Genomic DNA, 17,358 nt, shown 5'->3' on the forward strand with positions numbered 1-17,358 from the left:
ACAGGGAGGCCTGGTGTGCTGTGGTGCTCAGTCACACGACTGAGCGACTGAACGGAACTGAATTAAAAAAAATTTTTTTTGGCCACACTGCACAGCTTGTAGGATCTTAGTTCCCTGACTAGGGATTGAACCAGTGCCCTCAGCAGTAAAAGCATGGCATTCCTAACCACTGGACTGCCAGGAAATTCCCAGATGTACCTTGAGAAATGGCAGTTAATGCCATGGTGAATTGAAAACATTAAAACTTAAGCTCATTCACAAATGCAGGTATGTTTGAAATTTCAACTCAGTGTGTTCTACAGAGCTATTAATAGGCATTCATAAAACAGGATCTGTGTTCACTTTGGCAAATGGATCAGATAAATTTAAACAATTCTTTGTTGCAGGACTACTGAGACTTTGGAATGAGGTATTTATCACCGTGACTTTCTCAGAGGAGGGCAGGTATATGGCCCATCACATACTAATGACTTCAGAGCCCCCTTTTTTGGTGTGGAATAGGATGCAAAAACCATTATTTTCTGAAAGCAATGCTAGCGATTAGAAATAAGAACAAGAGGGACTTCCCTGGTGGTCCAGTGGCTATGACTCCACTCCCAATGCAGGGGACCTGGGTTAGATCCCTAGTCAGGGAACTAGATCCCACATGCCACAAGTAAGAGTCTTCATGCCGGAACTAAAGATCCCGAATGTTGCAACAAAGATCAAAGATCCTGTGTGCTGCAACTAAGAACAGACACAGCCAAATAAATATTTGTTAAAGAAGAACAAGAGGTATATGGAATCCTAAGAAAATAGCCAGGACTGTAAGAGGAAGCAAAGCTATCATGGTGCTTGACTTTTCTGAGGGGGAGATCTAAGGACCACTTACAGCAGTCATCTGGGGTCCTTGTTCAAAATGTTGATTTGTTGACCCCAATTCCAGGGAATGGGAGGGTGAGTATGGCAGACTGTTTGGTTCAAAAATATGTGTTGGCTCGCATGTGGAAATGTCTGCTTCTCATTCCTTTGGAAGCAGGAATACGTCCATAACATGCTACATTAAAAAAGGAGTTCTCAGGGCTGCCAACCTTCCAGTAGAGGTTGAGTAGTAGTATATTTCTCCTACATAAGAAAAAAAAAATGTCCCTTCCTGGGCGAGTTATACTTCTTCATCTGTTTAATGTCAGACTTAGCCATTACAACTTGGCAGTAAATATTTTAGTGTATATCTGAAAGATTAAAAAAAAAGCATAACCACAATACCTTGATCACACCTAAATGTTTCATAACAATTTCCCAATATCAAATAGTGTTCAGACTCTGCTGTCTCATTATTTTCTCCCTGATGAGCTGTTTGAATTAGCTGTACAGTTTCAAGGTCAACCCAATCAGATGGCAGGGTTGGCACTTTCTTGAAAAACTGAAGGAGTCAACTGAAGAGATGGCCACGCCACTTCTCTGGGCAGTTGGGTTGGGGAGTATGTATCTTCTTACAGGATTCCAAGCAGCTGACAAGAAAACCTAACATACAAGAATCACATAAGTGAGAAGTTACATGAGAGAAACCAGAGGGTGGGGAGTTAGGCAGGACACTGTCAGTACACGCCACCCTGACTGACACACTGTGGGCAGAGCACACACTTTAAGCTTCTCAGTAGTCGAGGCAGAAAAGAGAAGCCTGGTCAGATCCAGCACCCAAAATTAACTCCAGGTACAGGAAGAACAATTCTTGGCACTAAGATCAGGTGAGAATGTCTTAGAAGAATCCTTTTATAAAAGTGGTACTGTGAAGTATTCTGATAATAAACACGATGACAGATGTTCTGGGGTGTGCCCAAACACCGACTCCACAAGGTGTTTGTCTACAGCTAGAAAGCAGTTGAGCATTCATACATATTCTGTGAGTGTGGAATACATACCTTATGTGAGTATGTCCACAGAGGCACTGTTATTCTAGGTTCCTGATGCCTTGCACCTGGAAATACATCCCAATTTGCCTGGCAGAGGTCCAGTTTATGCCCCTGAACCCGGCCTTTCACTCTCCGATAAAGCATACTGTCATCTTAGAAAGCACCTGGCAGACCCTGGCCTCCCCAACTCACCCTGTTCCATAGATGCGCAAAATTCTTCAGGCCTACATGGTAGAGACTCTCCTAGTATTTAGCTGAGTCTGTCCTGGTGGATTCTCCACACCTCTACCCAGATTCCTGGAGCTGAGTAAACACTTGTTTATGCTAACACCTGTATGAACCTGATCATTTGTATGCAAGTGAACAGATAGGTTTATATATACAAGTATATATATACGTGTGTGTGTGTGTATGTGTGTGTGTGTATATATATATATATATATATATATATATATATATATATATATATATTATACAAGTCCAAGAGGGCTATACCTTAAAGTCAGTGGAAAACCCCCATTATAGTACAATTCAGGAAAGGCAATTCAGCAAAGAACTGTCTCTTTTCAAGCTGGGGGATAACTGATCTGGCTTCCTGAAGGAGACCCAAGGGCAGCTAGGATTTTCTTAGGAAGCCAGGAGTTCTAGTATAGTTCATGAACACATGGGAGGCTACTTATTGTTTTTGCTGCCTTCATTCCACCTCTGATAATCTCATTCTCAGAAGACCCTCTGAGGGACCATTCGTTTCCAGTTCTCAGTCCATGCGGTTCAGGTAAAGCTGAGCACACCTGGGGAGTGTATGACCAGGTTTAAGCCAGTCAGTATGCCGTATTTCCTTGCCCTAGTGGTTGATTCAGGGATGGATATGTGCCCAGCTAGATGCTTTTGCCAGGAATTTTTGGAAAAAGGCTTGATGCTAAGAGGATGTGACATGACCATCTAGTTACCATGTGACACCTGGGTCAGCAGGAGGCACAATGTTACGATCAGAAGCAAGTCTTGATTATGTCCTAAGTGCCTCAATGCAGCTGTGTCGCAAGTCAGAATTACTTGGACTTTTTAGATTATGCGAGCTATTTTTGCCTAATAAAAATGAATTGGGTTTCCTATTACTTGTAACATAAAAGACTTTACTGGTACAATGATGAAAACTCCAAATCCTATGCCTCCTAAACATGGCCAAGACAGATGGGCTATATTTCAAAGCAGGAAGTACCAGTTTACCATCAGAGGCAGAGAAAAACTTCTATAAAATACCTATGGAACATTTTGAGGACTATCTGTGGAAAATCTATCATTTGGAAGTTGTACAATGTAACAGTGATCAAACTTTCATGTGATTGTTGGCAATGAGCTAAATACTAGATGCCATCTCAAGAAACAATGGATTTTAATTAGTAGTTATTTTAGACCATTCTATCTGAAATAGTTAATTAGGAAAGATAAGATAGTCCATGGAGACCATTCCTAGTTTGTGGCAATAAAACCACTCAGCAACATCTAGGGTATTATTTAGATGCTTTCTGTAGTAGAAGTCTTTGAAAGCAAAATGACCCATTAGAGACAGTTGGGCTAAGAGAACTTTCTGAGGCAGATGAACTAATTCTCATCAAGGAGAGCTAAACTCTAATGGTTTTAAATGGTCCATGTGGTTGAAAACCCACTGACCTGGGAATTAGAAAGCCTAAAGTCTAGTTTCAATTCTGATACTAAATTAGCCCGTTTATTCTGACCAAGTCCTTTCAACTTCCATAGGCTGTTTTTGTTTCTTTCTATAAAATAAAGAATTTAGATGATTAAAGTCTCCTCTAGCTTTAAGATTATGATCTGGTAATTTGCACATGGCCATTACACTCTCTCTGTAAACAGGAAGTCTTCATCATATAAATGGTAATTTATAGAATATAGAAATCAGGGACTTCACTGGTAATGGTTAAGACTCCAAGCCTCCAATGCACAGGGCATGGGTTTGTTCCATGATTGAAATTAAGACCCCAGATGGTACACAGTGTGACCAAAATAAATAAATATATAGAAATAATAAGTGGCATTTATTTAATTTACCCTTGTACTTATGTGTTAATATAAACCCTGTTTTGTATACTTGGGCCCTTATTGAAAATTAGACAAAAATAAAGAAGGGTCAATGTCATTAACAATTAAAACTATAAAGCATGGTGTTCACATACACATCACTCAGTGGGCACTTTGCTTTGAGTTGTAATAATACAATGCATGTTCTCAGATGCTTCCAGTGAAACAGTGGGGACAGATTATAGTTTAACTAAATGAGTGTTAAATCACAGAAGCAGCACACAGGTTCTGAGTCTGCAGGAGGAGAATACTCAAGTTGTGAATTTAGAAAAGCCTTACAGCTGACATAAGGATATTTTAAAGGATCAGTGGAGAATTTTAGGCAGAGATGATCATGTAAGGAACCCTGTTTTCCTTACAGAAATAAAGAGAATAGTTGGAAAATGAGTGTGTGTATGTGTGAGTTCTGATTTTTCCCCTGGTGAATTTGCTCTATGAGCTATTGACAGCAAACTTTGATTGGATATCCTATGTTGCAGGCTACCTTACATGTTCTCACATTTAATAAAAACTTTTTAAACTTCATCTTACAACTAAGATTAAATGACAGCTAGGAAAGGCAAAGTGAGGATTCCAAATTCGACTTGTCTCCAAAGCCTTTGATCTTTCCACGACTACCATTTCTCTCCAGGAATGAGAATTTGCTTCACAGCTCTAAAATACACAGATTCTGAACCCTCTCACTTCCTTCCAGTTAGTTGCCTACCCATTAATCATTTCCTCTACTCCAGTGTATCAGCTAGTGGAATCTTTCTCAAGTAGGTTACTGGAATTTTCTGTAGCATGTTTCCAATGCAGTTTTTTAGGACACACCCCTAGATATTCTGATTCGGGATTGGATTGGGGGTCAGCATTTAAAACATGGGTCGTGAGACTGGAGGAAACACTGGGCCGATGTCCTAACAGATCTACCCATTTCTAATTTTCTTGTTTCAATCGATTCTCCCTTCTCAGAGTTACTCTCAGGGTCTCTGGAGACTTCCATACTGGTTTCCATCGTTTTTATTTACTGCTAATTATCAACTTTTTTTGGTTTTGTTTTTAGTTTGGCTGCCCCGTCTTAGTTGCGGCATGCAGGACCTAGTTCCCGGACCAGGGATGCAACCCAGGCGCCCTGCATTGAGAATGCCAAGTCCTAGCCACTGGACCACCAGGGAAGACCCCAAACACCACTGCTTATCGTGCATTTACTCATTTACTCCCAGGACACCCTCGCCTCTCCACTCTGGGACAGAAACTCATGAAAGAGACCAAAACTGCACTGCCTGGCCGCACGATAGGCGCCCAATATTTACTGAACCACAAAACCCACTAGGTAGTTACTATTATCCTCCAATCGGAAAATGTGGAGGAGACTAAAAGAAATCATACACCCGTGACAGCTTACAACGTAATGTTAATTTGGGATGCACTGCTTCCTTGCCCACCGCGTACCGCAGGCGGCGACAAACTCTTGGACCAGCGGTCTCTTGCCAAGCTCAACCTTCCAGTAGCGTGCTGCCGCCCTCCGGGTCACCCCAAAATCCTAAGGCCACTCAGAACCCAGGTCCGCTACTCTAAAGAGGAAGAGAGGCGCGCCCTCCCTCCAATATGGCGGAGCCGATCACATGGGTCCGGAGCGGGGCTGAAACGCAGATCACGTGGCTCGGAGGGGGTGGTTACGGGGGCGTAGCCGTAACACCGCGGAACCTCCTAGATCCAAGCTCCTCGCGGGCCACGCCCCCCAGCCCCTTTGGGGGCTGGTGCGCGGCGGAGGGGTGGAGCCTTCCTTGTGACCTTTCACCCCAGCATGGCAGCGCCCGTGGGACCGGTGAAGTTCTGGCGACCCGGTAAGGCCCTTGGTGGAACGCTGGGCAGATGCGGCGGCCCGACTTGAGTCTTGGCCCCACGGCCAGCCTGCTGGGGCCTGAGGACCTGCTTGCAGCCCTGACCTCGGCGGGTTGGCCACTGCCGCGCTGGTGGCCTCGGAAGCTTAGGCGTGCACAGTGGTCCCGAGGGATTCAGGGATCCGCCCCCGGCCTGGGCAGAAATTCTTTGTGACCTCGTTACAGTCTCAGCCTCCCCGGGCCTCGTTTTCCTCGTTTCCTGGTGCCTGTCTTGCCCAACCCGTGAGATGGGGAAAAGCTGAAGCGCCCACGCGTGTCCTTTTACCGCCCTGGGGTTACGCTGGGACGGGACAGGTGGTGCTGCCCTGGGTTTAGGAGTTCAGGTTAGGAAATCAGACTGCCTGGATTAGAATTCTAAGTTCTGCCATAGAGTAGTAGAGTTCCTCTGAACAAGTTCCTTCTTAGCCTTAGACTTCTCATATGTGAAATGGGAGGAATAATAACACCTATCGTATGGGCTAGAATACGGAGAACGTGCGCGCGTTGTTTCATGTAGAGTAAGTAAGTGCTCGTTAAAAGGGAAAGCATCTTAGTATGTTTTAGGGTAATTTTTGTCCACCCCGCGTGTCTGCCAGAAGTGAACACTCTCCGCGTTGGCTGTCACCCACTTCCCGTCTTGCAGGCTAACACAGTCTCAGCCGCCAAATGGTTTGCTTGTTTTGTTTGAATTTACTCATTAATCAAGATTTTGTTGAATGTTTATGTACCAGACCCTCCCTCCCCTTCCATCAGTTTCTTGTGAAAAACAAAAGTTTCTTAATCGTTGCCAACTTACTTTTGTCCACCACTTGAACCTCTGTAGGTCTAGATGTGTAAAGTATATTGCAGCAAAAATGAAATAAGACAGAGAAGGGTAATATAGGGGAAGGTTTTCAAGGGTATTTTAGAGCGAGTCCCTGAAATTCTGACCATGCGTATCAGTGATGCGGAAGAAAACCCAAGCAAGGGATGTGTTAATTCTTTTTTAAAATCTGTAGTTTGTCACTTAATGAGTTTTATGATTTTATGATTCAGTATTTCAAGTCCTCAGCCACATCCTGAGTTTTATTTGCAGCCAAAACTAAAGTCCAGTTAGGTAGTGAGTATCCAGTTAGGATACTCTCTGTTTTATCTCTTTGAGCCTTTAATAACAGGTCAGAGTGTTAAGTACAATAAAGGTCTGAATAAATTGTTGAAAATCAGGCCAAGATACTCTTTTGGTTAAAGAACATGGGATTACTCCCAGAGTTCTCTTCCATTGTTTCGCCCTTTCACTGTAGTTTTACTTACTGAACACCTAGCCTTGTGGTCAGGAGACAAATATCTCTAGACCAAGGCTCTGCTCTCAAGATTTATACTTTCTCTCTCTCAATTGTAATACGAAGTTGGATATCCTCTTTAAGAGATTTTAAAGTGAGACAGAAAAAGGGAGTGGTAAGGAAGAGGAGCTCTGCTAGGATCAGACTGTCGAGACTATCCTGACTGCCATTTTCTAACTTGGTGATTTGGGAAAATCACAGTTACTCTATCTGTAAATTGGGCAAAGAACCTACCCAGAGGATTGTTTTGAGGATTAAATGAGAATACATGTCAAGCTCTTAGCCCTAGATACATATTTAACTATTATAATTCATGGAAGTATTGGAGAGAGGAGGGCTTCCCTGGTGGCTCAGACAGTAAAATGCAGGAGAATTGGGTTCAGTCCCTGGGTTGGGAAGATCCCTTGGAGAAGGGAATGGCTGCTCACTTGGGTATTCTTGCATGGAGAATTCAGTTGTCAGAGGGGCCTGGCAGGCTCCAGTCCATGGGTCACACAGAGTTGGCTGAACGAGTAAGCGCACACACAGATAGATGAGAGAGAGAGGTTAAATGTGTGGATAAGATATCATTCATCAAGATAGTAATATTTTTTCAGATGAACGCTGAAGCACAAATAAGGCTTTGTGCCATGGAGAGGTAGGAGAATGGAACTCTAAAGCGTGTAGCACTAACAAAGGCAGAGTGGGATGGTGCCTTAGCAGTGTCCAAAACACCAAAGTAGTTGAGTAGCATGGGGATGCTTAGTGGTAGGATATGTTTTGGGGCGGGGCTTCCCAGGTAGCTCAGTGGTAAAGAATCCGCCTGCCAACATAGGAAACACAGATTCATTTGATCAGAGATCCCCTGGAGAAGGAGATGACTACCCATTCCAGTGTTCTTGCCTGGAAAATCCCATGGGCAGATGAGCCTGGCAGACTGCAGTCCATGGGGTCACAGAAGAGTTAGATACAACTTAGGAACTAAACAACAACGAACTAAACAACAACAGCAACACAGCGTGGGGCGTGGCAGAACATGAAGCCAGAAGGGTAGGTAGGGGCGTCATCGTGAGAAGTCTTCATGTAAGAATTCAGATTTCACTGTTTTTAAGCGGGAGATAACATGATCTAGTTTATTCTTGGAAGATAACTGGCATTAGTGTGCAAATGCTTAGGGGAGGAAATTAAGGTCAGGGACACCCTTAAGAGAAGATGCTGCTAAAACCGAGGAGGGATATTGAAACCCGCGATTCTGGCGTGTGAGCAGTAGGGAGGGACCTAATTGGAGAGACGTTTTAGAGGCAGATACAGAGGAAGGTGAGGTCAGTAATGACTCAGATTTCTGGGTTCGGTGACTGTCTAGGTAAGTGGTTCTCAAATTTTGCTGTGTAGTTGAATCACTTGGGAAGCTTTTAAAAACTCCTGCTATTCAGTTTTACTCCATGGTGATAAATGAGAAGTCTGCTACTGCTGCTGCTAAGTCGCTTCAGTCGTGTCCGACTCTGTGCGACCCCATAGACGGCAGCCCACGAGGCTCCCCCGTCCCTGGGATTCTCCAGGCAAGAACACTGGAGTGGGTTGCCATTGCCTTCTCCAATGCAGGAAAGTGAAAAGTGAAAGTGAAGTCGCTCAGTCTTGTCCGAGTCTTAGCGACCCGGGAGCCCACCAGGCTCCTCCATCCATGGGATTTTCCAGGCAAGAGTACTGGAGTGGGGTGCCATTGCCTTCTCCGAAATGAGAAGTCTAGAGGGGCTCAGAACCAAGCATCAGTATTTTTTAAAGATCTCCAGGTGATTCCAGTATGCATTAAAGTTTGGGAACCACTGGTCCAGGTAAACTGTTTTGTCATTAACTGTAATGAATTTGATGACACTTACTGGACACTTTGTGCTAGTCACTTTTACTTACATCATCTTATTAAGTGGTCACGATGTCTTGTGATGGAGGTATTACTCCATTTTACAGATGAGGAAACTGAAGTTGAAGGTGTGAAAACAGGATACGAGAAATACACAGGGAAGGTCAGGGAAGTGACTGAGACTGGGTATAAGGGTAGAGGAACATGTGTCCTACAGGCTGGGAGTCACAAGCTCAGGTAGCTACAGGGGCCTGTTGGACAATCTAAATGAGTGCAGCAGCCGGGTGGAAGCAGTAAGGAGAGGAAGGAACTGTGGCAAACTCGAGTGTGTATTGTGTCAATTAGCCCGAGGCATACAATATCCTGTCTAAAGCAGGAAGCTCTGTGTGGTTCCACCCAAAGGTTGTCACATGGCCTCAACACCCAGATTAGAATGGTAAGTTTTTACATGTTTTAAACTAATGATTTCAAACATTTTAACGAAGGCATGTTTGGGGACCTCATAGTTTGTGATCTTTACCATTTTGTGATCTCTGCCTTAAGATCTTTGTAGGAGCTGCCTGAGTTTTGTGTAGGGAAAAAAAAATTTGACGTGTTAGTCCAAGTGAATCAGAAGGGCCTGGCCATTTTCCTTCCTTCATTCAACAGATATTTAGTGATAAATCAGTGTTTGACCACGTGTCTGGCAAACACTTTATAGCAACAGCTTTGAAGAGTTTTTGATCTGATACACAGCAAGAAATGTGCTGTGATCCAGCACGCACGCACGTGTGTGTGCACACACACACAATTGAAGAGAGTTGCACAAAAACAACAGTGCTTTTTGGAATGCACTCTGATACTTCTGTTTGATTTCTAGTTTAGCATGAACAAAGGCAGAGTGGGATGGCGCCTCAGCAGTATCCCAAACACCAAAATAATTGAGTCGCATAGCATATTAAAGAAGTTCATGAGTTTTATAACCCATTGATGGATCACCACTTAAACTGAAAAACTGGGTTAGAAGGAATGCTGAAGAGGGGGAGGGGGTGTGCTGTTATCAACTTATTTTATAGATGGAGAGGTGAAGGCCTTTATAATTTATAAGAATTACAAACTTACTCATTTAAGCACTGAGAATATTCCCAAGGGAAAAACAAACCCTAGGCAGCCAGAATGGACCATGGGATGTATAGACAGCCAGGAAGCAGTCCTAGTTTGGCTGAATGGAGTCTTTTGTATGGAGGAGACGTGCTCCTCATTGATTGACAGCACCTGTTCTTGTAAAAGACCTCATAACCGCATGTACCGAGGTGAACTTGGCTATAGGTTAGAGACAGGAGGGTTGGGGTAGTCAGGAAGACACCTGGGTGGATTAAATCTTGGAGTGGGAGGAGGTAAGACGTAGGAGCAATGTTAAAAGATTCTAAGCATGCTATAAAGGTTTAAAATGTGTTGAAAAGAAGAGAATTCAGGATAAAAGCAGAGCTGATGAAGATAAGCTATTTCTTTGCTCTAGTTTTCTTGAGTGAAGATCACAAGGAATTAATCCGATGTAGTGATAATAAAGGGAGAAAGGAAAGGAAATGTGCCTCTTTGAGTGCAGGCTTTGTTCCAAGTCCTGTTCTTTTATCTTGTTGAAAGGAAGGTCAACATTTTGGCAAAAACAATATAGTAGTGCCCCACTTACCTGATTTTTGACGGTCTTGGACCTCCGGAATACAACTATGTTCCTAGAAACGAATGGAAAAGGGATCAGAGAGCTACAGCGGTGATTCTGAACTTAGCTCTGGGGGTGGTCTCTGGACCTCCAGCGTTTTTGTGTTCTCATAAATTATCCCTGGTGTATTTTTCAGGAGATGGAGTTCATAGGCTCTATTAGATTGTCAGGGGGGTTTGGGACCCTTCAAAAAATGTAAAAGTAAATCACTGGGCTAAGTATTCTGATCACAAAACCTTTGCACTTTTACATAGCATCATGGATTATGCATTCAGAAAACCTGGGTGATGATAGTATTGGGTAATTATTCTTGAAGCACCCCTCACAGAGGGCTGTGAACTTCTAGGGAAGGTTTTTATTAATTCCCAAAGGCGACAGTCTCTTGTGCTGAACAAGTCTTATTTTTAGAGATACCTTTCTTATGTTGAGTTGAATTCTGAACCCTGTACCATTTACTTACAACTCTTGAGTTCTGTCTTGGGATGCACGAACAATTTGGTGTGACAGACTACAGAGGCTGATCATAAAAATGGAACCCATGTTACTCCTAAGGCATTTTCCTTTTCAGGCTAAAAATCCATAGGACCTCAAACAGTTTTTCAAACAGGCAGGATGTGGCTTCCCTATTCTTTTCCTCCCTGAGTCCCAGTTTGTTACTGTTCTTACCAAGAAGCCACTGTGGTAGGACTTGCTGGGTGGTCCAGTGGCCAAGATGCCTGCTCCCAATGCAGGGGAGCCCAGGTTCAATCTCTGGTTAAGGAACTAGGTCCTACACGCTGCAGTTAAAGATCCTGCATGCTGCAACTAAGACCCAGCACAGCCAAATAAATAATTAAAAAAAGAAGAAGCCACTGTGGGTATCTGGTGTCTAATCTGCTCAGCATAGTAGACCAGCACTTCCTTCCCAACCACTTCAGTTCTGTGACTCAAATAGAAGCTGCCAATTGTTGTAGCCCATTCCAGGGCCATGGTTGACTGGATCGGGCAGGGCAATGGCCTTAAACCGGGGGAAAGAAAGCCGTCCCCACCTTCCAAATAGCACACACCTGGGACTCCCGGTCCCCCTCCCTGGGTCTTTCTCCATCGCCACTTCATGCTCTAAGTCCTCTTCCTTTGGAAGGAAGAATAAGAGAAGCAAGTCAGCTGCTCAGAGGTGGGGCCTGCATCTGTAGTGTTCACTGCTGTATCGCTGGCACAGTCATCTTTGTTCTGTGAGTGAATGGTGGAGGAACTGTGAGCCTGAGCTCTGGCATTGGCTGCAGCCTTGATTCCAGCTCCTGTAGAGAACCCAGCCCAGAAAGGAGCTTGTTAAGAGGAGCAGAGAAAGAAGGAGAAAGGCCAGGCGGTGTTTGAGTCCCTGGTACCCCTTGACCCTGAACCTTGCTGCCATTGTACGGTGTTAGGATTCTTTGTTTGCTTCAGCTAATTCCTGGTGGGTTCCCACCACTTTTATTAAGAGTTTGGTAATAATCCCAGCCTGGTGACCAGAACTCAACACCTTGTCCTCCGTCACCTACAGTTGAGTGTAAACAATTTGCAGCCCAGTGGGACTGCCATGTCCTCTGTTCTTGACACCAGTGTGATGTTTTTCTGTAGTCTCACAGGTACCTTTCTAAATGTTTTCCTGAAATTACTCTTAGTGGTTTGAAATAAAAACGCATGGCTTCCATTGTATATCTTCATCTTTGAATTTGTAATTTTCTCACAATTTTCCTGTTCCTTGTATCAGAGAATCTGAAAAAAAAACAAAACCCAAAAACATTTCTGTTGCAGGTACAGAGGGGCCAGGTGTCAGCATCTCTGAAGAGAGACAAAGTCTAGCTGAAAACTCGGCAACAACTGTTGTTTACAACCCTTATGCTGCCCTTTCTATAGAGCAGCAGAGGCAGAAGCTGCCAGTGTTCAAGGTACATTGAATAAGCATGTTCAGTCGTCGGCCCGAAGCAGCCTGCAGTGGCTTAATACTTGGCACTGAAGTGAATAATGTTCCTCTTACTGTTAATGATCCTTTAGAATGCAGTGAGCTCGGAGATGGCCTATCTGAAGGGTGTCTTTAGAATACTTGTGTGTGTTAATCTTATAAATCCAGAAAGTCCTTAAGGTTTTTTTCAATTAGATCTTGTATATTGGAAAAACTGAAAGAAATGAAGTGACATTCTTTTTTTCCCCTCTTTGCTTTCAATTATGGACAAGTTCAAACATACAGAAAAGTAGAGAAAACAGCACAGTGAACTTTCATGCATCCATTTTCAGTAGCTTACTGGCATATGGCCAATTTTAGCTTTTTTAAGGCATATTTTTTGACACAAGATTAATTAGAAATATCAGGTTCTTTCCGGAGAAGGCAATGGCACTCCACTCCAGTACTGTTGCCTGGAGAATCCCACGGATGGAGGAGCCTGGTGGACTGCAGTCCAGGGGGTCTCGAAGAGTCAGACATGACTGAGTGACTTCACTTTCACTTTTCACTTTCATGCATTGGGGAAGGAAATAGCAACCCACTCCAGTGTTGTTGCCTGGAGAATCCCAGGGATGGCAGAGTCTGGTGGGCTGCCGTCTGTGGGGTCTCACAGAGTCGGACACGACTGAAGCGACTTAGCAGCAGCAGCAGCAGCAGGTGGTTTCTGTTGAAGAGGTTAACGCCCACGGGGAGAGTGATGGCATTTGGGTGTGGTTATTACATACCACGTGCACATCCAGATGCATGATTTTATTAGTCTCATGAAATGCACTTACACTCATCTTGTCAGAAACCAAAGTGTTAAACTAGAATTCAGAGTATATTCATTTACAGTTAGCCATGGTTCTCCAGTACAGAGAATACAGTCCATGAGCACACTTTCTCCCTGTTGCCAAGTCCACATGGAAAGTCTAGCCATAATCAGAAAGTGGGCTCAGAGCCAAAGGCGGTTTAGATACAGTTGAAGGATATTTATTTCCTGTAGCCCCTGATGTAGGGTGATGAAGTCCTGCTGCCTCGTATGAGGCCCCTCGAACGACTCAAGTAGGTGGGGCCACCAGCACTGGTGTCTGTCTTTTCTCCTGTACAGTGTTGGGTGAAAGCCGTCAGGTTCTTGCTCTTAGAGAGTTTCTTTGTCTAGACTATGCTAAAAATTCCTCTTTTATTAATACGTTCTTTGTCCAAATGGATATGAAGCAGCCGCCTTCTGAATGTAGCCAAGTCACCTCCATCAGACTTTTCTGTGACCCCAGACATCTTAGTCACTCCTGTACTGACAGTCTCTGGGTTTCTTCTGTAGATGATTAACCTCAACCATCATATGTGAATGTAAACCAGTTTGACCCTCAGAAGATAAGATTGTAGGTTCAGCATGGAGGGACACAGTTGGAGCTGTGATGAAGAGTCTAGACTTGAGCTAGACTTCAGAGTTCAAAGGCAGTTTTCATCATTTGTGTGCTGTGTGACCTTACTTCAGCACCTGAGCTTCTGTTTCCTGTCTGTAATATTGGACCTACCTCATAGGATTGTTATGAGGACCAGATGCCATAATCTACATGGAGCATTATTTAGTAAAATACCTGACATGTTATGCACATTTAAGTACAAGGTTAATTATTGTTTACTGAGTATTTACTTTTCTGGACTCTTCTTCATCCACCAGCTGTACTTGTAAAATATAATAAATGAAACAACAGATGGAAAAAAAAAAACCAAGGATGGTAACATTGATCAAATTAAAAATGGTAAGATGAGAGGTGTAAGTTATTGATAAAAATCAAAGCAGAGTTTAAGCACAGTTGTAATCTCATAAGATGTTAAAGATAAATCTAGGGCTTCCCTGGTGGCTCAGCCGGTAAAGAATCGCAGCAATGCAGGAGGCTCGGCTTTGATCCCTGGTTCTGGAGGATCCCCTGGAGGAAGAAATGGCAACCTACTCCAGCGTCCTTGCCCGGAGAATCCCATGGACAGAGGAGCCTGGCAGGCTACACTCCATGAGGTCGCACAGAGGTGGACATGACCAAAGTGACCTAGTACAGCACAGGAGACGAAAATGATAAAAGTAACTCATTCACCACCACACCCCCATTAAAACTTAAAAACTTAAAACTTAAAAAACTTAAAACTTCTTTAAAGTAAAGATAGAAGTTGAGGAGAATGTTTTTGTGGACCATATGTTTTGTGTGTGGCAGTTTAAGTTATTAGTTTTTAAAATCAGTACTTTTTAATGAAAACAACTTGACCAAAAATCTGTCACAGAATTTGAGACCCATTAAAAAAAGTTTAATGAGAAAAAAAAAAAAAAGAAGTTGAAACTAAAGCAGCAGTAAATCTAAGGCTCATTCCCCCTTTCCCCAGTGCCATTTCAAGGTGACATTCCAGTTGGCTGCCTCCCGTGGGCTGTCATTTTCTCTGGGCCCTGGACACTGCAATGCAAGCTTGTATTCTTATTCCATTAAACTCAAACCTCGTTGAAGCTCAGTCTGGTCCTCTGCACCAGCTCTCCTCTATTTCCCTGCCTGTACCTGTTCGTGGTACCATCATTTTCCCAGTCTCTAAACTGGAAATCATCTTGTCATCTCTCTCTTGAATGTCACACATCATTTTGTGTGCAAATATGCATTTGCATTGCTTCATATTTAGCACATGAAGTAAATTAGTGCCTTCAGTTTCTTCACGCTTAAATCACTCTGGTATACCACTGCCCAGTTTTCTTGCAACACAGCACATACTGCCTCCTAGGTAAAGCCCAGACTGACTCTGTGTTGAAGGCCCTCACTACATCTCGTATTAGTAATTCATTTCCAGATCAAACCTGGAGCCTTTCATGGGCTTTTTCTAGCACCTCTTGAATAGAGTTCTTATAGTTTGCTTATTTCCATCTTCTTATGTTATTTCCCTAGAATGCCATGTGTGTCTCTGTATTCGAATTGTCTTTCAAGTTGTCTTTGACCACCCACCCATTCATCCATTCATCCATTCAGCAGATGGATTGACAAGATATCAGTTACCAAAATGGTTGCAAAGAACCCAAATCTTTCCTTGCCTAAAACTAACCCAAAAGAAAGTGCAGAGTCCAGGCAATTGAAAGGAAAGCATCGAGATGAGTCATGAGACTGCCTGCAGCAGAATCCCCTTTGGGTGTTTGCAGAAATGGCAAATTCCTGGACTTACCCTAGCCCTGCTGAATCAGAAACCCTGAAGGTAGAGCTAGGAATCTTCATTTTTAACAAATAGTTAAATATCTATTTAATATCTGTTAAATCGATAATAAAAATATTCTAAAAGATTTTTACACTAAAACTGGAGAATTACATATTTAGACCCTGCTGCTGCTGCTAAGTTGCTTCAGTCGTGTCCGACTCTGTGCAACCCCATAGACGGCAGCCCACCAGGCTCCCCCATCCCTGGGATTCTCCAGGCAAGAATATTGGAGTGGGCCGCCATTTCCTTCTCCTATTTAGACCCTAAATAATGCTAAATTGGAACCCCCAAACACCCCAATACCTTATTTAAGCAATAAGGCAGCATCATGTGTCTCAGTCTTCTGTGGAGTCAGATGAGTTGAACGGTGATGAGAGTAGGAGAATTTGGCAGATTTTTACCTCAAACCAGGAATTTATGGAATATCATCATGACTTTACAGATCAGTGGGTGTGTCTGTTATCAAATGTGGGTACAGAAGTACATTCTGAAGCTGAGTACATGGGATCTTGGAGTTGTCTGTGACTTTCCAGTGGCCAAAATAGCATTTCTTCTCCCACTGAATGGGTAACAGAAGGCCCAGTTGAAATACAGAGGTAATGTGTAGGTGCTTTATTGTGCACTTGGCTGTAGAGGCAGAGATGAAAGCATATTCTTTTTGTTTTCACCAGCTAGTAAATGAAAAATAACGTGATGCATGCATATTGCACAAAGTTAAAGGGGTTCCTCATATGCCTGCTCCCTGCCCCCCACTTTCTTCCCCTCCCTGGAGACAGTACAGTTACCAGTGCCTTATTTTGCTTTTCCCCAAAGTAGTTTATATGTAAAGAAGCATATGTGTATTTACCCTTTTTTAAAAAACATAAATAGTAGTGTATTATCACACTGTCCTGCATTTTGCTTTCTTACCATAGCAGACCTCATTGACCATTCCACATCAGTACAAGTAGGCATTTGTTCTTTTTAACGGCTACATATTATTCCATTATTGGAGTCTTTTCATAACTGTTTAATCATTCCCCTGTTGATAAACATATAGGCTGTTTGGATTTTTGGTACTTACAAACAACACTGCAATAAACATGCTTGTATATACATCTTTGTTCACATGTATTAGGATAACTTCTTAAAAGTAGAATTCTTGAATCAAGAAGTATGTGCGTTATATATTTTGATAAGTTATTATATTCAGTTGCAATTGTGTTGCCTTATACCAACAGTACCTGAGATACATTTTGATAGATATTTGGAATATGTTTTGGTAGTTCCTTTTGAAAATGTCCTTTCTTTTGGCAAATAGCTCATTTCATAATGTTTAAATATCTTTGTTTAGGTCTTTTGAGAAAATGTATGTCTGTTTACAGTGTTTGGTTATATTTTTTTCAGCTGAGGAATCACATATTATACTTGATAGAAAACTATCAGACAGTAGTGATAATTGGAGAAACAGGATGTGGGAAAAGCACACAGATTCCACAAGTGAGT

General features: G+C 42.9%; 1 protein-coding gene and 1 non-coding gene across 2 annotated transcripts in view; both read left to right on the forward strand.

Moving 5' to 3' along the window:
• Positions 1-967: 967 nt before the first annotated feature.
• The window catches only part of DHX35 (DEAH-box helicase 35), a 76,792-nt gene continuing 60,401 nt past the window's right edge, over positions 968-17,358 (forward strand). The window contains exons 1-3 of the mRNA XM_061437570.1: positions 968-5,818; positions 12,483-12,616; positions 17,260-17,352. Of these exons, the coding sequence (XP_061293554.1) occupies positions 5,779-5,818; positions 12,483-12,616; positions 17,260-17,352 (267 nt within the window). The 5' untranslated portion in view covers positions 968-5,778. The remainder of the gene's footprint in view (positions 5,819-12,482; positions 12,617-17,259; positions 17,353-17,358) is intronic.
• Positions 978-1,112, forward strand: LOC133259955 (small nucleolar RNA U109). Its single transcript, XR_009740620.1, has one exon. It is a non-coding gene; the product is annotated as a small nucleolar RNA U109 (small nucleolar RNA).

Source organism: Bos javanicus, chromosome 13 (assembly GCF_032452875.1).
Source record: "Bos javanicus breed banteng chromosome 13, ARS-OSU_banteng_1.0, whole genome shotgun sequence".
NCBI classification, from domain to species: Eukaryota; Metazoa; Chordata; class Mammalia; order Artiodactyla; family Bovidae; genus Bos; species Bos javanicus.